This window comes from Talpa europaea (assembly GCF_964194135.1).
Source record: "Talpa europaea genome assembly, chromosome: 4".
In the NCBI taxonomy this organism is placed as follows: Eukaryota; Metazoa; Chordata; class Mammalia; order Eulipotyphla; family Talpidae; genus Talpa; species Talpa europaea.
This window is the reverse complement of record NC_140070.1, coordinates 125,786,259-125,807,550: the sequence shown is the minus strand read 5'-3', so window position 1 is coordinate 125,807,550 and position 21,292 is coordinate 125,786,259. Positions and strand designations below refer to the sequence as shown.

The 21,292-nt window shown below is 35.8% G+C and overlaps 2 protein-coding genes across 2 annotated transcripts in view; one reads left to right on the top strand and one right to left on the bottom strand.

Annotated features, from left to right (window-relative positions):
- Window positions 1–21,292, bottom strand: part of SPATA16 (spermatogenesis associated 16) — a gene marked incomplete at its 3' end in the record, with an annotated part of 230,265 nt that overhangs the window by 38,914 nt on the left and 170,059 nt on the right. Inside the window, exons 5-6 of the mRNA XM_084232360.1 lie at window positions 20,512–20,659; window positions 174–320 (exon numbers count right to left, since the gene is read on the bottom strand). Of these exons, the coding sequence (XP_084088486.1) occupies window positions 174–320; window positions 20,512–20,659 (295 nt within the window). The remainder of the gene's footprint in view (window positions 1–173; window positions 321–20,511; window positions 20,660–21,292) is intronic.
- LOC311169799 (glycine cleavage system H protein, mitochondrial-like) lies at window positions 9,594–10,246 on the top strand (the record flags this gene model as incomplete). The annotated part of the gene is made up of 1 exon (XM_084232053.1): window positions 9,594–10,246. The coding sequence occupies one exon, from the start codon at window positions 9,594–9,596 to the stop codon at window positions 10,113–10,115; it is 522 nt and encodes a 173-aa protein (XP_084088179.1). The 3' UTR covers window positions 10,116–10,246.

Here is a 21,292-nt window from a genome sequence, read left to right as displayed (position 1 = left end):
CCAGATATTGATAACTGAACCATGGAGAAGATTGGAAGGAGCTTATCATATTCTGGGAGACCCAGGGCTCTTCTATATGCTAGGGCTTGTGATAAATGAGACTTGAAGAATAACACACAATTCCTGCCTTTTATAATAGTGCCGACCAATAGTAGGAAGTCTAGCTGATTTACCTGTGAATGTTGGCAGCTTTCTACTTGATACTTTTTCTAAAAACTTCCCATCTTCTTTGTTTTTGAACCCAAGAGTTAAGAGATATTGTTGGGTAGGCAAAGATGACCAGTTAACTGTTTGAGGCAACATGTGGAGTCCTTGAAGATCTGAAAAAGACAGAAAAAGTCCTGAAGCCTCCATTATTATTTTATGGCCTTTGGATTGTTCCCCCTAGTTTTCAAGAATTGTACTTGGAAAAAAATGATAAATACAAGCATTAAAGATACAAAATTAAAAGGATGTGCAATAAAATGTCAAATAATTGCTAAATCAAAATTGTGTTTCACTATATTTTTCTTAAAAATATACAAATATAGGGCCTCCCTGGTGGCGCAGGGGGTTGAGTACAGCACCGTGAAGCTATCCACAGCCTCTACAGCAGGAGTTTGATCCCCGGCTGGCCAGGGAGCTACCCACATGGTGCAGCAGACCTCTCCTGTCTTGCCCACTGCTCCCCTTAGCAGTGTATTTCAGTCAGTCGGCCTGTTCTGTTCCCTACTCTATCTGTGGTGAATCCTCTCATCCCCTGTCACCTCTAGCCTGTACCCCAGTTCTTGTATGCATAAATAAATTTTTAAAAAATTAAAAAATATATACACATATATACAAAATATATATACAACTTTATTTGTGTATTTTACAAATATATATGCAAATATATATTTGTATATCTACATAAATATAAACATATATAAAAATATTAATGAAATATGGCTCAAAGATGTGGTTATCTTTTCTAATGTTCAAAATAGAAAATTCAGAACCAGCTTTCAGGCTCAATATTTTTCTGTGTGACTCTTTCCAGGAGAATTTGATTTTTCTGTTCATAGAGTAAGATTTAAGGGAACAATGTTATATACCAGGAAAGAGAAAAATGCCAAGTGAAAATTAAGATATAAGGCTAATTAATTTAGTTACCATCCCTCCTGTAGATGTAGAAGGAAATTTGAAATGATACATGTACTGACTCCTGTAATTAGACTTGGAAATAACTCAAGTGTCATGAAAATGGTTCTAAAACACTCAGCTCTTAATGACCATAAGAGCTAATATTTACAAGTACTATTTTCTACTTTCCCCTGTTTTAAATATTTTGTGTGCATTGCATTTATAAATTGTCATAATCACTCCCAATTTAGGAACAGGAAGTTGAGGAACACAGATGGAAAGTGACTTGGGGGAGAATATAGTAGGACTTGGACAGGTCAGGATTTACACCCCAACAATATGACTCCAGGAGCCGCAGGCCTAAGTAGTGCACTTTGCTTTAGGCTGACTTAGCTCTGGATTACTTTTGGGATAGGGACAAATGTCAACTGTAGAGTCTTGGAGGCAGACTCACTTGATTCATTTCTATTCTGAGTAAAAACGCTTTGGTTTATTATAATAGACTTCTCAAATGAAGAATGATGAGCAGAGGATTTAATGAGCCCTCCCTACTTAACACTGCCAGGAAGGAAAAAAGATGAAATTCCAAATATCCTTGAATTATGATTTAGTTAAAGGTCACTTTTTAATGTGGAATCAGAACTGAAATGATAATCATTCAAATATAACGTCACTATTTATTGTAATATTTCTTTAAAAAAATAGACACAGTAAATCAGAAGAGTTTTTATCCATTCTTCCTCCACCTCCCTGCCTTTTAGGTACAGAATCCTTTGTTCAAACTAAAATTTACTGAGAAGTCCAATATTTAAAACAGATAAAGTACAGTTGTTCCCTGGCTATGCTTTGTCTTTAATGATATTCCTCCCTAGCTCGAAGGCCCAGGCCCTCCTGGCCATGCTGGTAATGATGTCCTATGGGGAGGTACTTGGCTTTCTAGGTAGGTCTGGGTGTCCAGAGGCCCCCTGAATGGGTTTGTGTAGGTGTATGCCTCCCCTGATGACACAGACTCAGTGTGTATCTAGTGTGTATCTAGCTTGCTGATATAGAAGTCACTGGATTGCAGTTATCCTGAAATCTCCCATCAGCACCTGCTTCTGGCTCAGAAAGAGTTCCCTGTTGGATACCTCAAAGATTTCACGGCCCCCATTAGAGTGATCATGGAGGCCCCAGAGTCCTAGGATTTAGATTTGATAAGGGTGTGCTGTGCATGGACAGGTGTTTGCAGTAGGTTGTAGAAGGCAGCTAGTGATTTGGTGTTTTGGGGGGAAGCTCTATTATATAAGTAACATAAAGACTTTGAGAGGTTGATCTCTTCTTGTTTTCAAATATTCATTGGAAAAAAGAAGGGACAGATACTAACAGTGGTAGTGATTGTATCTATTAGAGGAAATAGTGGCAGAATTATAGTTTACTTATTATAAAATATGCCTCCAAAATAACTATTTTCTGTTCCTTTTACTCCTATGTTTCATCCTCTGAGTCTTCAATCCATGATTAACTTTCAGTTGAAATTTTAAAATGTGAGAGCCCCCTACCTACAAACTCTTACATTAAAAAATATATTTTTTAAAGTGTCATTCTTATCCCATTTGTATGCAGAGTGAATTGCAGTTGTATGAACATTTAGCCTGGCAGGTGGTCTATGACCCAAAATGACGCCACACTTACCAGATGTTGAATCTCATGTAACATTAATTTGAGTGCTAATTGTTCTCAATTTTATGCTCATAAACCTCTACTTACGTCCGAAAAGCCCTGTGCCTTTGATGGCTGTGAAAGTTAACCAGATTATATTGTCCTTTGGTAGGAAAGTTGAATTGTTTAAAAATGTCTTCTTGGCTCCTGTCATGTCAGATGAAAACTTGGAAGAAATCACTCCCTTAATTTATTCCTTCACAATTTATCACTATGGAAGATGAAATGGAGATGACTATGGCCATATTTACTCTTCAAAAATCAGTTTGCAAGTATGACTGAGTTCCAAATTTTATCATTGGGCAAGTGAATGCTTTAAAAAAGAATATGAGGGGCCTTCCTGGTGGCGCAGGCAGTTGAGCACTACACTGTGAAGCTGTCCATAGCCTCTGCAGCATGGGCTCCATCCCAGCCGGCCAGGGAGAATCCCACATGGCGCAGCAGACCTTTCCTGTCTCGCATGCTGCTCCCCTCAGCAGTGTATTTCGTCAGTCTGCCTGTTCTGTTCCCCACTCTGGCTCTGGTGAATCCTCTTGCCCTCCCACACATCTGGCCTGTACCCCAGTTCTTGTATAAATAAATAAATCTTAAAAAAAATAAGATAAAATAAAAAAGAATATGAAAGATAGATTTTTTCCCCCTAAATTAAGGATGTCTGTCAGCTAAAGAGGATTAAATTTGCTCTTTAACACAAATTCTGTATTGTAGCAAAGAATGCTGGAGTAGACCAGTTTTCAGGTCCTCAAGTCATTCATGTTCTTGGACCTTCTGTTCTGTTCCCCTTTCTTTCAGGGACAGTGACCTCTCTGTTCTCTGTCCATCTCTGTCTTTCGTTGTCTCTGTCCATCTCTCTCTGTCTCTCTTTCTCCCTGTGTTTGTCTGTCCTCTCTCCTCACACTCACATGCTAGCTCCCATCCCCCCTTTCTTGTGCTTTCCATTCAGCTGCCTGGCGTTATGATACAGTCTTCACACATATGCTCTTGGGCAGTTGACTCTAGTGGCTTTAACTACTACTTCTAACCATTGGGGATCAATGCTATCGTCTCATCTGAAAGTTTTCACAAAATTCAAACACACCATTTCCAAAGGCCCACTGGGATGTTGCTATTTGGAGAGTCACCTCAAATACAGCAAATGTGTTCCTCAAAAGTGATTTTTATAATCTCCACACCATCCTTCTTCCTGGTTTTTCACCAATGCATTATAAGATAGCTTTTATTCACACAATTATTCTGGCTTAAGAATTCAAAGCCATTGTTGACTTTACTTTCCTCTCATTCCCTGACATGTAGTGAGTCTCAAAAACTAATGAAATCTGCCCATTGTCATACATCTCATATTTACTCCTTTATTTGTGTGATTAGTGCTACAACTCTGGTCAAATTTCTGAACACATAAGATCTAGGTTATAGAAACGGTCTCTGCCACCAGTATCATTTCATGCCTGTGTATCTTTACACTACCACTCCATGAATAGTTTTTGTGTACTGTCATTGTCAATCCTTCCTCAGGAAGTTCAGTGACTTTTCCTTATATTCAAGGTTCTCAATTGTGTGTATCTGTTTTACAGTATATATACCTCATTCCTATGTTTTCTGCAGGATAAATCTTTATCATCAGTTCAGCCAATTACATTATGCACCAACCTGTGCTTATCCTGCCTCTTACCTGTTGTTACTGCTTTTCCACACAGAAAATCCACTTATTCTTCTAATGTGTCTAAGTCCCATCTTGTCCATGAAGGGTTTCCTGACTATTTTAATGCCCACTTTAAAACTTGTAAAGAACATCCATTGCATTCACTCCAGGTTGAATGGGAGTATGTTTTATCTCCCCCACAAGTTTTAATCTCCTGGCTCCAAGCACTGAGTAGGTGCTCAGTCAATACTTGAATCTGAAACAAACTTTTGTAAATTCTGAATTTTTATTATTCAAATAAGAATAGGACTTTAAAAAATCAAAACTAATGAAATGTTCAGAGTTTATGACATATGATTTATTTCTCTGCTCTCTAAACTTAGAAAAGAATATCGGTCTTTTTTCTTTTAATCAAGTGTTTAGAAATTTCTTTTCAACTTACAAAGGGTAAATGAATAAAATGTTCTATATCACATAACTCAGTGGAGTGGATGCTCAAGTGAACAGAACAGCTTTGCCTAGATGGTAAAATTAGTTTCATATTCAGGTTTTACTCTTGCTATGGTTTGTTCTCTGGGAAATCTGAACTCTTAGTCACAAAAGAAAATTGGATTAATAATAGAGTTTGACTTAGTAAAAATGTTGGCAGTACTGGAAAAGCATCTACAAAAACATCTCCACATATGAGGGATAGTTTTATTTGCTGTGAAGTTATATATCTGTAAAATAAAAAAAATTGAGCACCTGGAAGTAAAGTCCAAACATTAATGTCATCATCATCAATCATTTTTTTTTGGTCATCTCATAATCACAGATAACTGATTGTGGATGAGCTTTTCAGAACAATTTTTTTTTAAAAGAAAGATCATAGAGATTTAAAAACTTTTCTAGAAATATGCAAATTTTTTAGTGTTCTATCATCATTTTTCTCCAAATTTCATTTCCTTGTCTATTATTTGGCATCTATGTCATTTCTTTACCCTTTGTCCATAACAAAATGTTCTGACATTTTGGGTTAGAATGAAATCTCATTTCTAAAGGTTCCAATTGTACAATATGAGATGGGACCATGTTAGTTTTATGTGACTCCTTTTTACTGATCAGTTTCAGAATTTAGCATCTACAGTACCTCATAATGCCAACACGTTTTCATTACTTCTTAATCATTTTCTGAGTTTTATCTTGTATTCCTGTTAATGTCAATACTTCTATCTTGGATATTATCCACAAATTCACATCAGCAAAAATATAGCAAAAGGCAGCAACTTTGCAGTTATCATTATAGCCCCCCATAAATAGTAAAATAATAAAATAGTTTCTACTTTTGAAAACAGAAATAGCATATTCTATTTTTACATTTCACATGTGCGAAAGATATATTTATAACAAATCTTTGTGTAATAAGTTATATCTTCCTTTGGACCTTCATTATAATTTCAGAGATACAGATTTAAGTGGAAAAGTTGCTTTCTGTTCCTAAGAGACTTAATTTTCAATTCAGAGTGCTAGTCTACTTCTCTAAAACCAATCTTTGTGTATATTTAAGTTTCCTCTCACAACTAACTCATATGTAAACTGAAAAGCAAATAATCTCATGGATTTTTATGCACAGTTAATTTCAACTTCATGTGGGATTTTTATTGATTACAAAATTTCATGTTTAATTAGCTGTACTGTATTTATTCTTGAGAAATTGCTTAATTGCATCCCCACCAAAGTAAATTTGAGACAGTAAAAATATTAATGATAATGCTATTTCCTTCAATATTTAGTAAACTTAAAATCAGGGAAATAACACTGCTTTGCAGTAGTCTCTCCAAATGGCTGTATTGTTGCACTCTTTAAGGGTTGAAATAATTTTGTTGATTGATTTGATTTGTCACACTTTCTCTTCTTCTCTTAATTTTCCGTTGGAAAGTTTCCTCATCTCCTAACCACTCTAAAAGTGAGGCTTAATTGACTCAACCCAATTGATCTATGGAATCCTTTTAACTTCTGTTTTAGTTCAATTATAAGCTTATAAGGCAGTTTGGGCCAATAAGAGAGTGAGTCCCAGGAATTATGTGGGAAAGGCACTCACTATTCCTCAGGATAGTGTTATTATATATATTTAATAACATTTGAGCACTCTGCTATTAGACTCAAGATCTTAGCACTTGAGGACATGCTATAGGTAGTTGAATACCAGGTAGAAATTAAGAACTAAACCTGACTATAGAAAATAAAGCAGTGACTATGCTATTGGATCAAGTTGTGCTTAAATCCAGTCCTACCTATGGATATTTATTTATTTATTAATTTTTGATTTTTTATTATTGAGGTAACATCGGTTACTGTCATTTTTATAACAAACTCAACTGACATGCTTGTATCCTACCTCCATAGTACATAAAATCTTATTCTTAGGAACTGAAAACTGTGGAGATGAGATCAAATATCTTAACCTTAAAACTATTTAAATTATATAAATCAAAGTGTTTCATGCCTCTCCCTAGTCCCTTAAAATATATAAAGTCACTTAAAATATACACTTAAAATATATGGTCAGTCTAAGCTATTATTCCTACCAATTCAAACGTACAATTTCTGATATAGTATTTTAGTTAGTAATTCACTGTATCTACAAATAATATGGAATTCTTAAGACACTATAACTTATATCTAAAATAGTCATAACCCCTTCAGGTTGACTATTTGGGAAGAATATTTTCCTTATTTAAAAAACACAATTATGGTGATCATTTTACAATATATCAAATATAGCTGATTATGTTGTAAGTCTGGAATAATATGTTATATGTCAATTGTACCTCAGTTTTAGAAAAGGAACACAATAGTTTGAAGGTTAGGAATTATGTTTACAGCTAATAAAAAGATAGCAAATGAAATGTATTTTGTGATACCATTATTGTATCATTATATTATTGTCGATAGTTTTAAATGTATGATAGTGATGAAATAATGATGTTTAGTGTAATTTTTAAAATCTATATCATAATAATTATCCTTTTACTTTCGGTTAGATTCTACATTTTACAGAAATTGATTTTGGACTAATGCCATTATTGTCTATTGCATTGAAAGTTCAGGTCTAAGTAATAAAATCTGAAATAACAATGAGAGATATAAATATTGGAAGCAAAAAGATCAAGTTAAGAATACACTTATTCTGTTATTCTGAATAACTCTTCCTGGTCTCCATGTGGACTGTGTCCTTGAAAGAAGCTATTGTGAAACATGAACAGGGGGACAGTATGAATAGGAATCCAACCTGAAAGACAGCCTTATGATCTGATCCCTCTTGCTAGTGCATCAGAATAGTTACAGAAAGGAGGAGATTCTAGCTGTGAATAGCCAAGCAATTATTGATGATTTGCCCAGAGTGAATAAGATTTTGGTGATAGTACCTCCTCCAGGAGCTATCAAAGACTAGATACTATTGAGAGGTTGGGACTGACTTTCAGGAGACTCAAGGAGGCTAATTATGTGGCGTGCTTTGACAGGAGGATCTAGGATCTAGGCTCTAAGATTAAGTCTTGCTTCTCTCCTAGTGGGAACAACTAATGATTAGCTAGAACGAATCACCAGTGAGAGAATCTCACAGTGGGGTGAGACTAAAGCATCCCTTGTAAGTCAAAAACCAAAACAGATTATATTAGTGGGTACACCGAGGAGATTCTTTTATCAATGGGCAGAAGGTTGAGATACACATGGAAGGAATAGCCTTGGTTGGGTGATACAGAATACAGGGCCCTGGAGATGGGGACTGGAGAGTGAAAATGATAGGGAGACACGCGGTGTAGACCCAAGTAAAGTCTATACAGTATGCTCTGGGAGAATTGGGTGCACCATACAGGTCAGGACCCTAGCAAAGAAGATAATAAAGTGCTCTAGAACACATCACTTCACTCCCTCTCCTCAGGACAAGTACTGTCAGGGATACGGGTCTCAGATCTGGGGCCAAAACTAGGAGGGATATCTTCATTTACATAAACATGAGTCAGGTCTCTCTTCCATCCCATTTGTGATGTTATCTGTTCCTCTCCTTCCCGTGCTTCCATTGTCATGACAAAGAAACTGTTAATACCAACCTAATTAGCTATCAAAGCCAATTGAAACAAAAAATAAATAAATAAAAGCCAGTCAAATAACGTCACAGTGCCACCTGCTGGAAAAGTGAAAGATAAGTTGTTTAAGATAAGTTGTTACTGATTCTGATTTTAAAAATAAAAACAGGGAGACTTACAGTAGTAAAATGAATAGAAAAAAATGGATAAAATATATATATATGTATCACACATAATGCCTAAGACCTCAAGGGAAAATGACATCATGAAAAGAACAACTTTCTAGAATCCAACCTCACAAACATGGAATATTGTCTCTTCCTATCAGATAGATAAAAATTTCTATTAAAAAAACTTAGAGTGATATAAGAGAAACCAGAAATTCTAATCAAAGAGATGAAATAAAATTCAGAAAATCTAACTAATGAACTCAGAAATAAAATTAGTGAGCAGAAGATAGAAATTGAAGTTTTAAATAAATTAATGGAGATTTAGACATGAAGAAATCAATACATAAGGTCAACAGCAAGACAGAAAACTATGGAAACAGAATAAGCCAAATAGAGGAGCTTGAAAATAGTAACATGCAATTAACTCAGATGGAAGAAGAGAGCAAAAACAGATGTAAAAAAAAAAAATGAAGAAACACTTTGAGAAATATCTGACTACATGAGAGGAAGGCAATATAAGGATAAAGGGACTCCAAGAAAAGGAAGAGAAAGAGAGAGAAGCAGAAACAGAGAGCTTTTTCAAACAAGCAACAGTGGGAAACTTCCCACACCAGAGGAAGGAACCGAATATGCAAAGTCAATGAAGCTAACAGAACCCCTGATTATCTATATGCAAATAGACATACACCAGAAAACAGTGAAAGTATCAAGAATTTAAGACAAAGGAAGAATATTAAAGATACCTAGAGGAAAAAAAAATGCGGTTAACTTATATGGGTACTCCCATCACATTTAATCAGATTCCTCAACAGAAACTCTACAGGCCAGGAAAGGGTAGAACAGCATATTTAAAATAATCAAATTAGCCGCCGCCCGGGGTGTCCGCGGTGTCGCGCCGCCACCCCGCCACCTGCGAACATGGCGCTGCGAGCGGCGCTGAGCGTGCGGGCCGCGGCCTGCAGCCTTCGCGCCTCCTGGACGCCCGCCGCGCCGTGCTGGCCGCGGCCCTGGGGGCTGCGAGCGGGCGCCGTCCGGACGCTGCGCACCGGCGCCGCTCAGCTCTCGGTGCGTAAATTCACAGACAAACATGAATGGATAACAACAGAAAATGGTATTGGAACAGTGGGAATCAGCAATTTTGCACAGGAAGCTTTGGGAGATGTTGTTTACTGTAGTCTGCCTGAAGTTGGGACAAAATTGAACAAACAAGAGGAGTTTGGTGCTTTGGAAAGTGTGAAAGCTGCTAGTGAACTCTATTCTCCTCTGTTTGGAGAAGTAACTGAAATTAATGAAGCTCTTGCAGAAAATCCAGGACTTGTGAATAAATCATGTTATGAAGATGGTTGGCTGATCAAGATGACACTAAGTAACCCTTCAGAACTAGATGAACTAATGAGTGAAGAAGCATATGAGAAATACGTAAGATCTATTGAGGAGTGAAAATGGAACCCCCTAAATAAACTAGTATAAACCAAAAAAAAAAAAAAAAAAAATCAAATTAAAAAAACCCTACCAACAACTGCTCCCAGATCTTAGCATGAGTGAGCTATTCATACATGCGGAGGCATGAAGCTGTCCTTCCAAAATTATAAAGTTATGCAAATCAACAAAACTTGAAAAAAAAGGTAAATAAAAATAAAAGCTGTTAGTCAAGAATATTATGTCAAGACTCTCTTTTAGATATGAGGGGGAAATAAATGCCTTTCCAGGCAAATAAAAGTTGAAGGTATTTACCACACTAGACCTTCCTTACAAGAAAGACAAGAGATCTTCAATCTAAATTAAAGAGGTTTCACAAAAAATTGAACAAGAAAATACATAGATAGAACTAGAAAATTAAAGACAAAAATAGCAGCAGCTCTCATATATAAATAATCACTCTAAATGTAAATAGGCTAAACAATCAAAGGCATAGAATGGCTGGATGGACTGAAAAACAAAACCAAACTGTATGCATACAAGAGATTCACATGAGGTATTAAAAACATAGACTTAAAGTGAATGACAGGAAACTGATATTCCAAGCCAATGAAACATTAGAAAGACAGGAACCACTATACTTATAGAAAAGACCTCCAATTAAAAAAGGTAGCAAGAGACTAAGATGTACATTGTATAATTAAAAAGGGATCAATAAAACAGGAAGATATAGCAGTGACTAAAATATATAAAACAAATATTAATGAATCTAAAGGGATACATCGATAACAACATAATAATGGCAGGGAACTTTGACATCTCACTTAACGCAATTAACAGATTATCCAGACAGAATATCACTAAGGAAGCAATGGTCTTAAGTGAAAAATTGGACAATATGAACTTAATAAATATTTACAGAGCATTCTGCCTCAAAACAACAGAATACATGCAATTTTTCAAGTGCTCATGGAATATTCTCAAAAATAGACCCTATGCTGGACACAAAAGTCTCAATAAATTTATGAAGATTCGAAACTATGAAGCATCTTTTCAGATCATAACGATAAGAAAGTAGAAATCAACAAAAGGAGAAAAAGGGGGGGAACCACACATTGTGGAGAATAAACAACGTACTGCCAAACAAATGTTGGGTCAATGAACAAATCAAAGGTGAAATAAAAAAAAACCTGAAGGTGAATGATAATGAAGAACCTCTGGGATGCAGCAAGAGTAGTAATAAGAGGGAAACTTTTAGTAATGCAAGCCTACCTCAAGAAACAAGAAAAAACACAAATTAAAACTCCAAATTCGCGGGCCTCCCCTGGTGGCACCATGGTTGAGCACTGGGCTGCGAAGCTGCCTGCAGCCTCTGCAGCACGGGTTCCATCCCCGGCCACCAGCGAGTGTCCCACATGGCGCGACAAACCTCTCCTGCTGCGCCCGCTGCTCCCCTCAGCAGTGTATTTCGTCAGTCTGCCTGTTCTGTTCCCTGCTCTGGCTCTGGTGAATCCTCTCACCCTCCAGCGCTTCTGACTGTACCCAGGCTTGTATAAATAAATAAATAAATCTAAAAAAAAAAAAACCCTCCAAATTTGCACCTGAAGGAACCAGAAAAAATTAAAGCCAAAAGTCAGTAGCAGAAAGGAAATAATAAAAATTAGAAGAGAAATTAACAAAATAAAGATAAAAAAGACAACACAATGATCAACAAAACCAAGAGCTGACTTTTTAAAAAGATTATCAAAAATAAACCAACCTTTAACCAGACTCACAAATTGACAGAAAACACAAATAAAAATAATCAGAAACTATAGAGGAATGTTTACAACAGATACATACAAAAAATGGGCCTCCCTGGTGGCGCAAGGGGTTAAGATGCAGCGCTATGAAGCTGTCCTCAGCCACTGCAGCATGAGTTCGATCCCCGGCCAGGGAGAAACCCACATGGCCCAGTAGACCACTCCTGTCTCACCCGCTGCTCCCTCAGCAGTGTATTTCGTCAGTCTGCCTGTTCTGTTCCTCACTCTGTCTCTGGTGAATCCTTTCACCCCACACACCTCTGGCCTGTACCACAGCTCTTGTATGCATTTTTAAAAAAATCAATAGCACAAACAAAAAATCTACAATGAGTAAGAGATGTGTGCCCTGGTGGGTTTTGTCCCCAGTTCTTGGCATAGACTTCCTACAAATGTTGGATTTTCCCAAGTGATAAAGGCTCACAGGAGTATTTTTTTTCTAATAAGATGACCCTTGGTGGATTTCTAATTATTTTTCTTCAAGGTAGGGGCTGGTCTCAAAAATTACCAAATTTTGATCAATAGCTTGGATCTTTAGCCCTTTTCCTAACACTTGTGGTGAGGAGAGATTGAGTTCATCATCAGTGGCCAATAATTTAATCAATCAAGTCTACACAATGAAATTGCCATAAAAATTCCCAAATGGTCTAGAGTTCAGGGAGCTTCCATGTTGGTGAACACATTGAAATAATGAGTGTTTGGCTCCCTGATCTCCACCCCTTTGTTCCCTCCTCATATCTTCCTTTACATATCCTTGCCATTTGGCTGTTCTTGGGTTGTTTCCTTTATATTAAATTAGCAAATGTTAAAGTATTTTTCTGAGTTTCATGAGTCCTAGAAAGCTGTTGAACTTAAAGGAAGGTTTGTGAGAACCCCAAAGCTCTGGGTAGTCAGTTAGAAGTAGAGGTGACTCCCTGGCACTTGACATTGCTATCTGAAGTGGGGACAGACTGTGGGAGAAAGCTTTTAAACTTGTAGAATCTGACACTGGATCTAGGTAGATGGTGTAAGAATTGATTTGAATTGCTGAACACCAATTGGCATGGGAAAATGAGATATTTATTAGTGTCAAGAAAAATATCCCCTGGGCCTCCCCGGTGGTGCAGCGGGTTGAGTGCAGTGCTGTGAAGCTGTCCGCAGCCTCTGCAGCACAGGTTCAATTCCTGGCCAGCCAGGGAGATACCCACATGGCGCAGCAGACCTCTCCTGTCTTGATGGCTGCTCCCCTCAGTGGCATCTTTGGTCTGTCTGCCTGTTCTGCTCTTGGCTCTGTCTCTGGTGAATTCTCTCACCTTCCTGAGCCTCTGACCTGTACCCCAGCTCTTATATAAATAAATAAATCTTTAAAAAAAAAGGAAAAATATCCTAGAGATGGCATAGAAATGCTAATAGAATTAGCATTTCAAGATCTTGAGTGACACAGAATATAAAATGTGTGTGGTACATGAACTGCTCCCCAAAAGCAAAAGTCCAAGGCAAGATGGTTTCACTAATAAGTTATAAATATCTTCATATTTATAATGTTTTAAAGTAGGCAAATTAAAGTCTAGACTTTAGGAATCATAGTTAGATGATAACATTGTAAAGAAAATACAGAAGCAAATATTCTAATAGGACAGTAGCTAAATTGGTGGGGGTTAGGGAGAAGTTTGGGAATTTAGAAGGGGTCAGTTGAAGATATCTGGAAAGCAGCCATTGTTTTTGCATATTGTTTTTACATTTGATGCTTGTTCTTCAATAACTAGTTAAGCCATGCATTTATTTTATGTGTTTATACGTATATAAATATTTCACAATAAAGTGCTTTTAAGAGTGAATAAAATGCAAATGAATTTATGCGTTCTACTCTAGGTGCAAAATGCTGTGATTTTCTGTGGACCATGAAATTATCAATAATACTCCAGCCCACTTGGTGCAGGTAAACTGTGAGTCGAGTAGGAAGAGAAGGTGGAAAGCAAAGTGTGAACTATTTGGGAAGACTATAGGTGCTTTGGTGGTTGGTGTGGTCTGGTGGCATACACAGAAAGAGGTGTGATCCTATACCTCTGAATCACAAACAGTATTGTAAACCCATGTTAACTCAATGAAAAAAATAAACAAGACTCAAATGTTGAAAATGCAAAGCTTAAATTTTTTTTAAAAGGGTAACACTACAAAAGACAAATCTCATATGTAAAACTGACTTGTAGAGATTAAAATGGATAAAGTAGAGACACTGTATTATATGATTGGGAGTTCAATCTTCAGGGATTTTAATGCTCACTTGCATAATTTATTAGATGGCAGTGCCTAATGATTAACTGCAATAGACTAGACAGTTTAAGTGTTTCTGGGAAAATAAAGTCTCATCATAGGAGTATTTACTTCACTATACTCTTCTCTCCTAAAATGAACTCTTTGTTTAGAAATAGTCATGAAACTTTCAAATGCAGATTGGGGTTATTGTTGATGTATAAGAACCTGAAAAACTAAGGTTAGGCTACCAAGATTGACCCTGGGAAGGAACTGATCTATCCATTCAGAAGGGGATAAATTTGAGGAGTGTATCTGGGAGATTAGTAGGAAAGGAGATTTGGAGGGAAACTATATATAAGTGTATGTGTGTGTGTGTGCGTGTGTGCATGTGTGTATGTGTTTTCAAAGGTTTTGCTGAACATTTCTGGTTACAGTACCTATAACAGTACTAGCTATGCAGCACATTCCAAGCACTCCACCATGTCCCAAACCACTGACTTTTATTGAGAAGTTGCAGTGGAAATACATCACTTCCACTTATTTTGGATTATTGCTGGTATTTCTTTAAATACAACTCTGCCCTTCTTCAGTGACATTACATAAGAAACACAGCCAATAGGATGCATTACAGTTCCAGGGAAGTCCCAGAGAAATACAATCATAGAAGGTAAGAGACAGTAAATGATGGAGATCAGAAGCAAACATGCTATAACCTATTACTGCAAAAGATAAGAGAATTGCTCATTGAGAAGTTTCTCCTTTGATTAGATAGAACAGTGCCACGATTCCCATTGGGAAGACCAACATTTAAATATTTTAAGAACAGAGATTTTTAGCCCCGTATATGAGGGATTTCTTTGTATTAGGAATAATTCTTTGTATCTAACAAGAATTCTGTGATACTAATATTAGGGGATTTGTCATCATTACAAGCAACCTGGCTATCATACTTCCATGAAAATATTGAGGATGTTAGCTCTTTAATTCTATTCCTTTTTCCATTTGAGAAATCTAGTTGCAAAGAAGAAAATACTCTGATCTTGGAAACTTTTGATCATGATAAAACCATAATATTTTAAAGAAGAAAGAGTAAAATGAAGAATTTTAATTTCATGTTTTAGAGAACACAAGAATGTATTATCTTTACGGGTAAATAATGACTGAACAAGAGTGAGGTTATAAATTTCAATGAAAAGCAATTTTTAAAGGTCTATTTTAAGACAATATATTATTCTTCTGAACATACATATTTACTCTTGGGAGTTAAATTGCATTGGAAAGACAAAATATGACTCTATCCACCTAAGTGTTAAAGTAATTGATATCTGATCTGGAAAACTTTTCTATTAAACATTACTAAGCAAAGATCCATTACTGAATATTTATTTATTTAGCAGATAAATCTTGATATTTTCATCAAGAGGAGACAGGATATGCTTATTGAATTACTTTATTATTATTAAAATACAACCAAGCAAGAATAAGAACTATACAGAATTGCATTATTTCATTGGAATATATGAATAAAAATCTCAAGCAAAATCTTTATAAATGCAAACATAATAATTCTTGGGCTGGTGAATTATTATTTGTTTTATATACCCTGACTACTCTGCATGAATCAAACTAGATTTTTCCCTAAACAAGAAAAATGGATAGCTACATTGCTAAACATTCAGTAATTTTTTCTCCTGAAATAAAATACAATACCACTCTATTATATTATGACTTTAAGATTTTGGTGGGTCTTACCAAATCCCCAAAACAGCAAAGAATGCACATTAAATTCCTAAGCATGTATAATCCTGATTGTCCCACAAGGCAGGTTTGAATTTCAGCTTTCCTTCATCAATCCTGTAGAAGTTATAAGGGTAATATTATTCTACTGCTTGTCCCTGAGGGTGAGCAGGTTTATCTGATAATCACTAATTAAGTTGGTTCATTCAATTAAAAAATTAAAAATATGTAGACCTATATGAATTTCAAAATGAATTTATTTTTGTACTATTTTCCTTTGCATCTGTTTTTCATGTAGAAACCCCTAACAAGGCTGACTATGGATTGGAGGCTGGCTAGAAATACGCTGTCTCTATCGTGAATACTCTTCCTGTGCTTTGCCATCATCTCTGCCAGATTTACTGGGCTCATGGCACTGTCACATGACCAAGGAGTAATAAACTCAATACTATGGAGTCTTGTGAAGGTGACCTAGAGTTGGGCAGAGTTTCTGAGTTGGAGGTTTGTCAGCCAGCCCCTGCTGGGAGAATTAAATGTGTTAGTCTCCAAGTTTTAATGATAATAACTACTTCTCCAGCAATACTTTGATAGGTGGACTCCTCATCCAAGATCTTCAAGGTACAGATTTTATGACCTTCATCTGTGGATTGTTTATTTAGATGGCCTATAATTAGAAATTTTTACTTATGGCCTGAGTTTCTACTGTTACAATAAAACCATGTAACTGTCTTCTTTCTTCTATTGGGTGTCAGAATCTCTTCTGAAATGTGGGTAAATGTGTAAGAACATCAACTTGTGGTTACCAGGGAAGGAGTTGTGAGTGTGGGGCAGAAGAGAATGTGCACAAAATGATAATTTTTGAGGACAGAGTTGATTGTATAAGGAGGAGTTTTTATTTATTTGTGGGCTAGCATGAATTTATTGTTGATAAGATAAGAGTAGGAAAATGCTTTCTTATTGTTATTATGTAAAACAGTTCAGTGTATTCTAGTAAAACTATCTGATTTAACAACAACAAATCCCCTTAAGCAGTAGTGATCTAAACCAAGAGATTTTTTTTTTATGTTCTTGTGGGTACTCAATAGGTGATCTTCACATGGTCATTCAGGAATCCAAGCTTTCTTTCTTGTGGGTTCTTTAGTTCCATGGCCTCCTTAGTCAGTGTCTGGACTGGTAGGAGAATTCTACATGGCATGGCTTTATGAGCCAGGCCTGAGAGTGACATACATAATTTCTCTTCACATTCCACTGGTCACCTTACTCAGACACCAAACCTCACCTAACTGTAAAGGAATCTGGAAATGTGTTCTAGTTATATGCCTGAAGGAAGAAGAAAATACATTGGTAAAAAAACTAGCCAGTGTTTACCACCTTCAGTGCAAGAACTATTTCCAAACTACTCTCTTGTCTGTTTTCTCCTCCATCATCCTTTTAATTAGAACTAGTCTTCCATTCCTCAGTGAGTGCTTAGATTTTAATTGAAAATATTCTTTAGGAGGGAGAAAAAAAAAACAGTCCAATATTTACACGAAGTATAATTTATGAAAGTCTTATGATCAGGCCTCTAGCGCTACCTAAAATAGTGTCTGGAATATATGTGTTCAATATATATTGGATGAATAGATGAATAGATGTATAAACCACTCATGTCTATAGTACATTATCTTCTTATCCTGAGGATTTTGGGGTTCTGGAGCATGGAGAAGGGAGAAAGGGAAATGACAGCATAACAGCAAGTTGGAGAGGTCAACTACTTCTAGTATCCAGATTTCTAGAATGAGACTCAGACGGTTATGGGATCACAAGCCAGAATTGTGGCAGAGAGAGAGAGAGAGCATCTTAGCTAATGGTTCTATGTTCGGCCAATTTGTGTGGTGGAGTGGTTGGTGTACATGTAAGGGAACATTTACCCAAAGAGGCAGCAGGGGAACCTATCTAGGTCTCCTTGGTGACCCAATGGGTTGCATTAATCAATCTACTAAATTCTGTTCAAGATAACAGAGCTGCTCTCAAGTTGCACTAACCATGTGATCAGCAGTGCTGCCAGGTTTCACAAGAGGACCCAACCTTCACATGTTCAGTAACCCCTTTGGTTGCTGGGTCACTTGAACTCTGTGAAAGTTGAAACCAGATCACGGGAAAAGAAACTGCTGTGGAAAGGGCAAGGAAACTGGTGAATTTGGTTTGTTATTCAAGAGAGACTAAATTTAAGAAATGATTAGGTGGTTACTGAGTCCCCGGGGGTGTGATAGAATACATTGTTAACTGTGAGCAAATACACACATACACACACAGAGTATACATCTATATCTATCTCTATATAGTATATATATATATATATTTATAAATATACACATTACAAAAAAGTCTCATGTTTACAAACAAGAGCCATATAATTGCATGGTTACACCTGCTGCATGAACTATCTGTTGTAATAAGTAAATTAATACAATTTTGGCAGATAAAGCTTCTTAAATTCTATCTACTATGCTAATGAAAGAAGAATACTGGTTTTCGGGAAATGCTGGCAAAATAAGTTAGCTACTCTTTCAGGTGCTCTGTGTGACTCACTATCTACTGACTTGCTACTGATGCTTGTTCCAATTATTACTCTGTATCTCCTGTGAGAGATATCTAGATACTAAAGATAACATCTGATCTTTTCTCTTCCCATGCTTTTTATCTCATGCATCTTTGAATTGCTTGGTATGGGGGTAGGGGGACAGGGGAAGGAACTATAATGCTAAAAACTGTACACAATAACAGTGGTTTCACCTTCTTTCAGCAATGATTGAGAAATAATCTTTAGTAATTTGCAACAGAGGCAAGTAAAGTCATCAAAGCAATAGACTTTGTTAGCCCAAAGTACAGGTTCCACAGGGCAAAGAAGCTAATCAGTCTCAATAAAATTAAAAATTCTAGATTACTTATTCTTCCTCTCCTTTTCCCTCTAGGAACCATGTCTTTTCTTTCTTGGTTCTCTAACACCGTCATATCCCAGCAATTAGTAATTATAAAATACTAGAAACAATCATTAGCAACTTATAATTATCTTCTCTTTCAAAGTATAAGATCCTTTAGCATGAATCGTTTTGCCAACAGATCATAATTCATCTTGATAACAGGTTTGATGGCGTTACGTGAGACATGAATCCGGCTCATTATGTTATTATTGTTTTTAAACTCTCGGTGGCAATAGTGGTTCCTAAGTATTAATTAATCTTCATGGCTTCTTTGTGAAATAGGTTAAATATAACTAAATTCATTTTGCCAATAGAAGAATTAGCAAACTGGTGATTTCCTCAATGAATACCTGTTAATTACCAATGGATCAGAGCGCAGAAATGGAAATAGTTAAATTTGATTCTTTTTCCATCACATTAGACAGACATGACTTTTGTGTGCTATTACCAACCCCCCCAAACTCCCTAAAACAATGATAACATAATAATAACTTAAAGCAATTAGCAAAAAGGTGAGCTCTGAAACATTTTTTTTTTCTATTTCTTTCTGAAATGCTCAAGCTAAGTAAATCAGCATCAAAGCAGCCTTCATTGCACCGTTTTCAAATTCTAATGGTTTCTTGAGGGTTCACTATTCAATCATCAACAAGTTAGATTTTTTAATACTTTTTCCCTGAAGAGCTTGAGTCATTGTAGAGAAATATAAGGGCTTCATAGGACCTAAATTTAATGCTATGTCATACATTTGCTCCTATCATGAGAAAATAAAGGGTAAGAAGATCATAGGTCCAAAGCCAAGGTCAACTGTCACTGATTTTCTGTGCATCTTTGGAAAAGCTAATTATTTTCTTTGGCTGCTATTTTCTTTTTTTAAAATGAGGATCATCTTACTTCATGAATGAGAATAACAATTGTTAATGTATGAGTAATGCTGACCATCTTAAAAATGATCATTAATGGAGTATATTATAAAATAAAATGATATAAAATGTAAAAAATAATGAGGGGATCTTATTAGGATGATGTGATATTAGATGTATGCATCTAAGGATTTTGCTTAACATAGTCATTGATGAGTGGCTCTAAATTCAGGACAGGAAAAGCCTTGCCTTAATTTAGAATAATACTTGGCCCATAATAGATAGTAAAGAAATATTTAATAGATGAATAAAAGCAATTGGTTTCAAAGATGAAAGAGGAAAAAAAATAATACCAGAGTTGTATTCTCTATGCACGCTTGAATCTCCATATCTCATTTGGATACCAATAATCCAAGAACTAAGGAAAGAGGAAGGTTTGAGGTGAGAGATAGATGAAGGAAGGAAAATAGAAATAGCAGGCATCAGATAAAAAATCCATCTTCAGGAAAATACTGTCATCACACAGTTTATTGATAAAGGATACAGGCAAGAGTAGCTTTTTTTTTTTTTTAACTCTTAGAGTTTCTGGTCTTAATCTTTCCTCTTAAAATATAGAAATATGAAGACACAATGTTGTGATAGAACTAGAGGACAAGTCCTACATAAAATCTTTAAGTTCCGATTAAAATAACTTCCCATTTCAACTCATCATATTAAAACAGTATACCTCTAAAACCAACAATAATCAAATAAACCAGAAATGATCCATATTTATTTTAATGAAAATAGAAGATAATGGAAAAGAGAAGATATTGACTCTTACCTGTGTAGATGTACTCCACATATGCAGGATGAGTTTTTGTGAAAACTTCTTTGACTTTTTCTATTTTATCAGCTCTGATTTTTGTTGCAAAGGGTGTGTACATAACTGAAAATGATTCTGCTCTGGTGATGGCTTCTTCAATCATGGCCTAAGAGGAAGCAAACAATTCATTTAGCATTAATAATAATGTATGACTTTTTAAGAATGTAAAAATATAATTAACTTTATGGATGATTTAAAAATCTATATACTGTAGTGCATAGATAACATATTTTAGTGTTGAATATTCATGAGAATGAAATTTTAATTAGTTCTAGAAATATTATTTCCTATTAAGAAGACCAATTAAATGAAGAAAGTTTGTAAATAGACACTTCTAACTGAGCTTGTTTTAAGATAAAAATAAAAAAATTGATTTTCTAAGGTGTCTTTTTTTTTCACTTGATCTTAAAAATCAGATTCTTCAGTGTAACATAATTACCTTACAAACAGACATTGATGAGCAATTTGTACTTTAAAAAACTAATTGAAATATCTAGAGTTAAGTGTTTTCTTTAAATAACATGACACACTAGACAAACTATACTTTTTCTTTTTCCAGTACCTGAGAAAGACTTCTGGAAAAAGAAAAATATTTCTCACTTCCTCCCAGGAATGCTTTCCTTCTCCCCAGATCACAGGAGCCATGCAAGATGGCTTTGACTATTTAAGAATTCCTTTACATCGTCTTTGCTCATGTTTCATTCTTGAAAAAGTCCTGCGGTCACCCGATCTTCCTGTT